At 49.8% G+C, this 10113-nt stretch overlaps 1 protein-coding gene across 1 annotated transcript in view; it reads right to left on the bottom strand.

Moving 5' to 3' along the window:
* Positions 1-1315: 1315 nt before the first annotated feature.
* LOC103740578 (class I histocompatibility antigen, Non-RT1.A alpha-1 chain-like) overlaps positions 1316-10113 on the bottom strand; it is an 11559-nt gene continuing 2761 nt past the window's right edge. Inside the window, exons 2-7 of the mRNA XM_017800149.2 lie at positions 7086-7376; positions 4843-5118; positions 4015-4290; positions 3746-3894; positions 2922-2958; positions 1316-1669 (exon numbers count right to left, since the gene is read on the bottom strand). Coding sequence (XP_017655638.1) covers positions 2947-2958; positions 3746-3894; positions 4015-4290; positions 4843-5118; positions 7086-7376 — 1004 coding nt within the window. The 3' untranslated portion in view covers positions 1316-1669; positions 2922-2946. The remainder of the gene's footprint in view (positions 1670-2921; positions 2959-3745; positions 3895-4014; positions 4291-4842; positions 5119-7085; positions 7377-10113) is intronic.

Below are 10113 nucleotides of genomic sequence, written 5' to 3'. Positions count from 1 at the left end.
CTGAAGTCATGATGATGGTAGTTATTTCATGCAGAAGGGACTGCTGTATAGCATCATTTTATTAAAAGGACCTGGAATTTAAAAGGATTTGGTGCTAGGATCCACATATGAGGAAGAACATATTTTATTTTTCTAAATCTGTGTTACTTAGTATAACAGTTTCTAGATCCATCCATTTACCTGCAAATTTCATGATTTCATTTTTCTTTACTGCTGAGTAGAACTCCATTGTGTAAATGTGCCACATTTTTGTTAACCACGCGTCAGTTGAGGGGCACTTAGGTTGCTTCCACAGTGATGGAGCTTTCTAATAGATGCAGGTCAGAAACTTCAAGGGGGAGTATTTATAGACAACACCCTCACAGGATCACATAACACCCAAGAGCATCGCAACAACTGGAAATCTACCCACAAACACTCTGTGATGAAAACAGTTCATCCATGTTCATCTGGTGTCTGATTTCTCCTGAGGAGACATGGGCAAACATCTTCCCACCCCAGATAGGGTACTGACAACAGACCAAAGAAGTGAATTCACAGAAGTCCAATGAGCAAACAGGTGAAGTTTCTGGGGGTTACTTACAAGAGTGTGGGGGATGAGACAGGTGATTCAAAGGCTGCGGCATCATGGAAAAACCACTCCAGAATGGGTGATGGCTCAGGAAAGCAGAATCCTTAGAGCTCAATGTACAACTTGCAGGTGTGCCGGGTCGGAGAGCGCCCTTCTGGATCTTGTAACTTTCAGGAACTTCTTGGCATTTGGGAGTTGTTTGTTTCCAGAGTCTTAAGGACTGTCCCTTCAGGATAGGATGTTTCTGTTACCATGGCAGTTCCATGATGCACAGCCATGGCTCCATCCCAACCTGCCATCTTTGAGCACACACCTCTGAGTGCGGACAGAATGGAAGATGCGGCCTATAACCTCCTGTTTCTTTCCTTACGTCTTTGCACCTCTTTGTGCAGGCCCGGGGTTGTCGGCAGGAGGCTTCCTTGGGCTCTTTCTACATCGTTCATTCAGACAAGGTCCTTTAGTTGAACCCAGAGTTTGTTGATAGTATTAGTCTGGCTAGCTGGCTTGTTCCAAGGATCCCACGTCTGCCTTCTGAGCCACGCCCACCCAGCATTTAAGTGGGTTCTGCAGATTTTTTTTTAAAGTTGAAATTTTTTATTTATTATTTTTGCTTTATGTGTATGAGTGTATTGCCTGCGTGTAGGTAAGTGCACCTGTGTTGTGCAATGCCCGCGGAGGTCAGAAGAGGGTGTTGGATCCCCTGGAATTGGAGTTACGGACAGTTGTTAGCTGCCATGTGGGTGCTGGGATTCGAACCTGGGTCTTCTGCAAGAACAGTCAGTGTTCTTAACTGCTGAGCCATCTCTCCAGCCCTGGTTCTGCAGATTTGAACTTTAGTTCTCACACTTGTGCAGCAAAGGCTTTAGCCACTGTCCTCGATTCTCCTGCACGGCAAATGTACAGGCTAGCTGTGATTTTTTTGCATGGCAAGCAGTGAAACCTGCTGAACCCCCAGGCTGGGACAGGTGCTTTGTTATTAATCAGCGGAATATGGGAAAGATGACTCTACTTCCCCGAGAGCCGTTGTGGCTTCTGACTTGGTGACAGCAGCAGCTTTTGCTTTTGGTGCTTGCGAGCTTCAGTGAGGTGGGAAGGCCCCTGAGGAAGGAACTGAGGTCAGTCTCTGGCTACCACTGAGCAAGGGGGCAGCCAGTCCAGCAATCTGTAAGGACTGAGTTCTGAAAACAACTTGAGCTTGGAAGTGGATCCTTTCCAGGTCAGCTCCCAAGCCAGATGTTGTGACACAGACTTGTAATCCCAGCACTCAGGAGGCAGGGGCAGAAGGACTGCCATAAGTTCAAGGCCAGCTGGGGATTCAGAGTGAGACTCTATCTCAAAACCCCCAAACCAAATCAAACTAAAACAATGGCTTTCCCATGACCACTCTTTAAACATTTTTTTCTTGTTTATTGGGGGAGCACACATGTACACATGTGGAGGTCAGAGGACAACTTGTGGGTCAGTGGTCCTCTCCTTCCACCATGTGGGTTCCAGAGACTGAACTCTGGTCATCAGACTTGGTGGCAAGTACCTTTACCCCCTGAGCCCTCTCCAGCCCCCTGTGGCCACTCTTGAAGACACATCCTGCCTTTGCTTCCCCAGCATAACTTTCCCATTCTCTGGCTCTCTTGTTTTTTTCTGACCTCATAGGGACAGGCCACTGTCCTGACCCACCCTGAAATGCTGATATTATCAGGGAGTTACCAGGACAGGAGGACAAGGACTACTGGTGTTTGTCAGGTTGATATGAAGCTGAGCTCTTGGGCCGAGACTAAATCAGTGAAGGATACATGGCTTGACCTCTGCTGGTCTCCACCAGCACAGCTCAGCACAGTTGTAAGCACCACTGACTCCCCAGCGCACCAGTGGGCTCTGTCTCCTGCCACCTTGAATGAGCACACACCACCAGTCAGTGTGTCCCTTTAGAGCCTGGAACCTCCAATATAAGAGTTGCAGTGAGAAATGCAGTCTCGGGGCTTCAGAGGGAAAAGGAAGCTGGCCAGAGCTCACAGAGGTGACCTGTCCCCAGGCAGGTGGACAGGTATGGTAGTTGAGGTCAGGAGATGGTAATGAGGACCACGGAGAGACCCGAGAGTCAGACTTGCCTGGAGTCCTGGCTCAGCATTGAAGTCATCTAAACTTTTGTTGGTGTCTATTTCCTATTCTGTAAAATGGAATCAGGAGCTCCCCCAGTCTCCTGGGGCTCTGATGTGGTTTAGTAAAAATCTCTTTGAACAATCCCTGGCATGTTTGGTAAGATAGAATCCTGTAAAGGGGGCATCCACTCAGTTTGTTTATACTAAGTGGTGAGGACTAGTTCTCTTCCTCCCTTATCCCAAGCCCCTCTCACCTGAAGAAGGATGGAGAACAGACTGTCACTGTCTGACCTGTAGGGTGAGAAGAGGCAGCATGAGGTTAAGTATGAAGGAGTCAATGTACACGTGCATGTGCACACACACATAAAAATCCTTACATGCTTACACATGTACATATACACAGACCCCCATACATAGTCGCTCATACATGTCTATCATCTATCTATCTATCATCTGTCTATCTATCTATCTATCTATCTATCTATCTTCATCATCATCATCATCATCATCATCATCATCATCATCATCATCTATCTATCTATCTATCCAGACACAGAAAACACAGCCATAGCATGCTTCCTTCAGATTGGGCAATTCACCCTGGGACCTGGCTGCTTTTCACTTAATTGCTTATAAGAAATCCAAACACCTGAGGGAGGAGGACCTGACACATTGTCCCATGAGAAGTAGGCCCATTTCCTAGGTGCTATGGGACTTTCAGGTCTTGGGTGCTGCTCCTGGAACCTTTATAAAGGAGTAGAGATATCCTCAGATCAGGAGTCTGGGGACCAACATGTCAACAGATGTCCTGGGTATTGGTGTGCCTTTGACAGTGTCAGTGGTATAACAGTCTCCAGGACCCCCTCCCCCTGTAGTTTCTCAGCCCATCAGCCCTCTAGCTAGGTTCCTCCAGTCAGGTGCTCTCAGGGAAATCCCCTCAGCCATCTCCCTCCAGCCAGGTCCCTCCAGCCTTTGCTACACTACAGAAGGAGGTCCCAGGACACGATACAGCTTGACTCTTGTGGGTAGGGGGCGGTATTCTATGTTGGAAGGAGGAAGTCCAGACTTCCTTTCCTACCTTACATCTCCAGATGATGAAAACTTGACAAAGCATAACCATCAGGACAGGTAAAAGGAACAGGACACCCCAAAAGGTAGGCACTCCATGTCCACATGGGCTGTCCCTGGCACATGCTCCTATGGTGGGGATGGTGGGCTGAGGAGGCTCTGGGAAGGGAAGGGAAAGATGAGGGCCTGACCCCAGCTCTCAGCCCTGACCCTGCTCAGGGTCTCCAGAAGGCTCCTGCTTTCCCTGACAGCAGGCTCTGTGCCCACACCCCTCCTTACCCCATCTCAGGGTGAGGGGCTCAGGCAGCCCCTCATGCTGCACATGGCATGTGTATCTCTGCTCCTCTCCAGAAGGCACCACCACAGCTGCCCACTTCTGGAAGTTTCCATCCCCTGCAGGTCTGGTCTCCACAAGCTCCATGTCCTGGGTCAGGTCCTCCCCATCCTTCTGCCAGGTCAGGGTGATGTCAGCAGGGTAGAAGCCCAGGGCCCAGCACCTCAGGGTGACGTCTCCTTCAGGCCTGGGGTGGTGGGTCACTGTTGTATGGGGAGGATCTGCAGTAGACAAATCAGGGGAGACCCATGCTAAGGTGTGCTGAGCAGCATGTACTCTAATGACCAAGGCACCCCCAACTCTTGATGGTTTGGCTGCCTATTGGGGTTAGTACTGGTGACATCGAGGTGAGTGTGAGAACTGAGCACTAAGCTAATCAGGGATCCAAGAAAGGGCCTGGAAGCTCAGCCCTGATGTTCTCTACAGCAAGCCGCTGAAGACCGCACACCCTCCTCAAGCCACTGGTGGGTATCTCCACACAGCTGCTGACATCACAGCTTTATGTCTCCAGTGGGAAAGGAGACACCCTCAAGGATTCAGGGCACATCCAGAGGTTATTTGAGAGATGGTAGTAGACACACTGTGCAGGAAACTCAAGAAGGAGGTGACCCAAGTCTGGTTCTCTGGCTTGTGGGAGGCCACCCCAGCATACTGGCCCCACCCAGACAGCCTACATCCCTGTGCTGGGCCCTGAGGGAGCCTGGGCACCAACTTCAGAGAGAGAACCACATGCTGGCCACCTGGACGAGGGCTGGGCTCTGGGAGGTCATTACCAGTTCGTGTCAACTTCTCCCCTCCACGCTCCAAGTATCTGTAAAGCCATTCAATGCATTCCCGTTCCAAATAGTCCTTGTCTTTCTGGATCCAGGACCTGGTGTTTTCCCACTTCCGCCTGGTGTAGCCAGCGATGAATGTGGATGCTACGTATTGCATGGAGTCCAAATCCAGGGTCAGGTAGTCTCTGCCATTGTAGCCATACTGCCAGTGCCCTGAGGTGCTGCTGTCATCCTGAATCTCGCAGCCATAGGTGAACTGGAGGGTGTGGGGGCCTAGCGTCCCCAGGACAGGCAGGTTAGCGATGACAGAGTTATTTCCATACCTCCCCGTTATGATCCCTGCTCTGTTGCCCTTGCAGCACCCACAGGATCCCTTGGCCTAAAGGGATGTTCTCACTCTAGACATCCTAGTCTGGTCCCGGACTGACATCCTGTAATTGCTGTTAGTTCTACGGTGGGTGGAGGCCTAAGCTGGGTTCCAGGTCATGGTGAAAGAGCATGCGGTGGGGTGATACAGCCTTGGGCCAAGGCTTCCATGTGCCCAAGGTGGACTGCGCTGAAGAGACTGGAAGCCCAAGGCTGTATCATCCTACTACAGGCTCTTTCACTATGACCTGGAACCCAGCTTAGGCCTCCACCCACCGCAGAGTCTAAGTGCAGCCTCCCAGGAACAGGAGCATACTGCATGATCGCAAGAGGCTTTGCTGTGATCACTATAGCTCTGTTTGAGGTTCTAGAAAACACACTTAGCATTAACAAGCACCCACCTGTCTGTCAGGTGTGGTGGCCCGCATGTGCAGTCCCAGTGCTGGGTAGGGTAGAGGAAATAGGGGTTCAAAGTCATTCTTAGCTACATAGTGAGTTAGAGGCCAGCCAGCCTCCAGAGACCAGCCAACCAGTCAACCAAGTTTTCTGCTGAAGACCTCTCTAATGAATTTCAAAGTCAAATTAAACTGAGGTTGCTTGGGCTGGGATCCATCTTGCCCTCCTCTGCCCAATGGTTCACACGTCTAAGCTTCTCAGCCAACACTTACACATTATACTGAACTTGACTGCTGTGTTTCTTCCATATCTCAAGCCTCTAAAGGGTTGACCAGTTATGTGCACAACTCTTTTTAGGATCAGCTGGAGGAAAGTGGAGCCGCTGAGCTCTTCAGCTTTTCATGAGATGTGTGCTGGCTTAAAGGCCCTTCACAGACTTGTTTCAACAGAGCTGAGCCGTCAGGAGACAATTATTGAAACTTATTTAGCTAAAAATCTGTTTTTTGAGCCTATTCTGCCGAATCCCACCTTGAACTTGGCTGCACCATAACTTCCAGAGGTATGGGAAGTCTCTCTCTCTCTCTCTCTCTCTCTCTCTCTCTCTCTCTCTGACAGAATCTCACATTGTAGCCCCAGCTGGCCAGGAAATCACTATGTAGACCAGGCTGGTCTCCTCTGACAGAGATCTGCCTGCCTCTGCCTCCTGAGTGCTGGGATTAAAGGCGTGCTCCACCACTGCCCGTTGCTCTAATTTTTTGAGACAGGATCTCACACTATAGCCCAGGCTGGCTTTGAACTTGTGGCAACCCTCCTGCATCAGCTTCTTGAGTGCTGGGCTCACAGATGTGAATTACCATCCTGTCTTCTGTTTTCTTTCTTTTTTTGATAGACTCATACATCACATCCATCCTTCAGGTTTTTTATCATCTCATTCATAAAACTCTTGCTGGCCACTGGGTTGTCTCCCTTGCCTACAGCAGCCAACCATGATGATGTCCCTGCTTCTCAGTCAGTAATGTCCTCAGGCATCTGAGTGCCTGCATCCCCAGAAGACAAATGCTTAGGTGCGCTTTCCGAGTCCCTCCTCCAGCACGTAATGATGCATTCCAGGTGTGTATGTATGTGCGACTCAGTGGGATTGCCAAGAACCAAATAGATGCGTATCAAAGAGACCCAGTCAATGTCCTCAGGCATCTGAGTGCCTGCATCCCCAGAAGACAAATGCTTAGGTACGTTTTCCGTGTCCCACCTCCAGCACCTAATGATGCATTCCAGGTGTGTGTATGTATGTGCGACTCAGTGGGATTGCCAAGAACCAAATAGATGAGTATCAAAGAGACCCAGTCCCAGTACTCTGGGAGCAGACTGGGCCAGACTGTCCTTGAGGGACTGTGGGGATACTCTGAGGGCCTCCTGCTGATGGGGGGGTGAGGGGAGACAGTGGCCTTTGCTTCCTGACCCCTTCTCAAAGTACACACCTGCTGGCTCTGCTCTCTGCCTCCGCGTGTTAGGCTCAGAGCTGTTGTAATACTGCCCCACGTTCCTCAGGCTCAACTGGAAAATCTTCATCCAACTGGTGAAAATCTGTGTCTCATCAATAAAGTAACTTGGCTTTTCCTTCAGCCAGTCCACACAAGGCTCTGCCTTCATGGTCTTACTGTCGAAGCGGATGAAGGGCTGGTCATCTATGAAGCCATTGCCAAAAAACATAGGGACTCCTGGAGCTGGCCCAGACACAATGGAGTAGGCATAGTGCAGAGAGTGCGATCCTGGGGTGGGAACAAGGTTCAGAGTGAGCCCTAGGACTGACTGAGGGCTGTCCTAGTTTGCTTTCTGTGTCTGCAATCAACACCACAACCGACAGTAACTTGGGGAGCTCAGGGTTTATTTCACCTCAGGGGCTATGGGCCATCCCTGGGGGAAGCCAGGGCAGGAGCACAAGCAGAGGCGGTGGAGGAATGCTGCTCACTGGCTCACTCAGCTTTCTTATATAGCCGGGACCACCTACTTGAGGAATAGTTCCATGCCCAGTGGGCAGGGTCCTCCTACATCAATCATCGGTCCAGACAATTCTGCACAGACACGACCAAGGTCCAATAAGAGTTAAATTGCGGTTCCTCTTTCCCAGGTCAATTTAGGTAGTGTCAGGTTGAGAATAAAAGCCAACTAGTACAAGGATCCAGCTCTTATTGTGGGGGAGTGAGTGTAGATGTTCTCTTATGTGTGTACGTGCATGCGTGACAGACGGCACACAGCATGAAATGAGAAACAGTTTCAGAACAATGAATCGAGTTCTGACACTATTGTGACAACTTGAGATCTGACAAATGTTAGTGTAAAGTCTTAAATGTTTGATAATTCTTAAAAAACAATTTATTGTATGTATGTGTGTATGTATGTGTGTGGTCATGTGTGCATGTGCATGCCATGGCACGTATGTGGCAGTCAGAGGAAAACTTCCAGGAGTCGGTTCTGTCCCTCCACCATATGGGTCCCGAATTCAGGCCATCAGGCTTGGTGGCAAGGCTCTTTATCCACTGAGGCTGGTTCCCCATCTATGTCCCCACATACCAAAGGGTTTTTAAAAAGTTGTAGTATGAAGCAGTGGGATCAACGTGGCATTTTCGTGAGTGTCCCTATACCCTGGTGGAGGGCTTTGTTCCCTCAGTGCTGGGATCAAACCCAGGACTTGCACATCCCAGGCAGCTGTTCTCCTGCTGTGCTTCAGCCCTAGGTTTTCTTTTCTGGTTCTTGTCATTGTTTGCTTGATTTTTTTGTTTTTTGAGGCAGGGTCTCCCTGTAGCCTCAGCTGGCCTGGAACTCACTATGTAGACCAGGCCGGCCTTGATCTCACTGAAATCTGGCTGCCTCTGTCTCTGCCTCCTGAGTGTTGTGATTATAGGTGTGTGCTACCATGCCCAGCTCCCAGCTTTATGTATATGTGTTTGTGTGCATGTATGTGCACATGAGTGCAGGTGCCTGTGGGGTTGAGAAAAAGGCATTGGATCCCCAGACTGGAGCTCTAGGCAGTTGTGACCTGCCCAGTATAGGTGCTGGGAGCAGCATTTGCTCTTAGCTGCTGAGCCGTCTCCCCAGCCCTGGGGGCGTTAACCTTTGTACTCACTGGCTCCCTTTCCCCACAGCTTCCTCTGGGCCCCACCTCCACTGGTTCCCTTCCTCCCCTCAGTCAGCCTCTGTTCCTGCCAGTTTATCACCTGTTGATTGTCCATTTCCCACCTCCCTCAAGGTCTCTTTCTATCCTCTCATGATCCCTTTCTCGTTTTGTGAAACTCCCACATATATGAATGCAATGCACACACATACATCAATTTATGTTTTTTTTAAATGTTTCTTTTGCTTTTGAGACAGGGTCTCATGTAATCCAGGCTGCCCTTGAACTCACTATGTGTTCAAGGCCAGCCTTGAACGCCTGATCTTCCTGCCTCAGCCTCCTGAGTATTAGGAGCACAGGATGACAGGTGTGAGACACCACACCCAGCCTCCATTTCAGCATCTTTGTGTAGAAGGGAGCCAACAGGTCTCTCAGCTCTAACAGTCTGTGTCCCTAGGGCCTCTGAAGTCTCCTGGAGGCTCTCAAGATGAGGGGGGTAGGAGGGTGCAGTTGGAGAGACCGGCTCAGTGGGAGCCACAGCCTGCAGCCCTCCTCCTCCCCACCCCTTGCTGGGGTCTGTTTCTTTTTCCTGTGTGTTGTTAGGCAACTCTTCCAACTGAGCTGCAACCCCAGCCGAGCTTTCTGTCTCTCAGAGGCACCCTTTCTTCTTCATTCTCTTCTTCTTCCCATTCTCTTATTCTCCCACCCTTAAGGCTGGAGAACAGCTCAGTAGTTAAGAGCACTGATTGCGCTTGCAGAGAACTGGGTTTCTGTTCCCAGCACCCACATGGTGACTAACAACCATCTGTAACCCCAGTTCCAGGGGAGGCAGTCCCCTCTTCTGACCTCTGTGGGCATTGCACACACATGATCTACAGGCAAAACACTCATAAATATAAAAATAAAAAATTATCAAGAAATATATGTCTAGGTAAGGTTTATCTGAGAACTGGTCTTTGCCCAAGATTTATCTACATGTCACACAGTAATTAAAAGTACCAGACTGGTGGAACTAACCTTCTTGGGTGTTTAACAGACATACTTTGAGGCCTATAATAATTTGGTCAGAGGGACATAAAGGACACTTTTTGCTCCTTGCCCTCCTAGGTTGACTAGTTCCAGGGGACTATGAGCATCTCTCAAAATGTCCTGGAATGGTGGTGGGTCACCTGTCCTCTTGATCGAGGAGGCTGAGGAGACCCCACCAGATGGACTTGAACTAGTGTCCAGTCTACAAAGAGGAGGGTCAACACAGAGGACTCATTTCCTCCATGCTTCCAAGTGAAGCCAACCATGGTCGAGCGGGACCTTTGAGTTATCTTCACATAGGCAGGATTGGTAAAAGAAAGGAGCCAGGGGCTCCTCCCAAGCCCATGTGACCTCTGAGGAACAGA

Source organism: Nannospalax galili, unplaced genomic scaffold (assembly GCF_000622305.1).
Source record: "Nannospalax galili isolate Female #2095 unplaced genomic scaffold, S.galili_v1.0 scaffold721, whole genome shotgun sequence".
Lineage (NCBI taxonomy): Eukaryota > Metazoa > Chordata > Mammalia > Rodentia > Spalacidae > Nannospalax > Nannospalax galili.
Note: the sequence above shows the minus strand (reverse complement) of the source record. Positions and strands in the feature narration are given on the sequence as shown.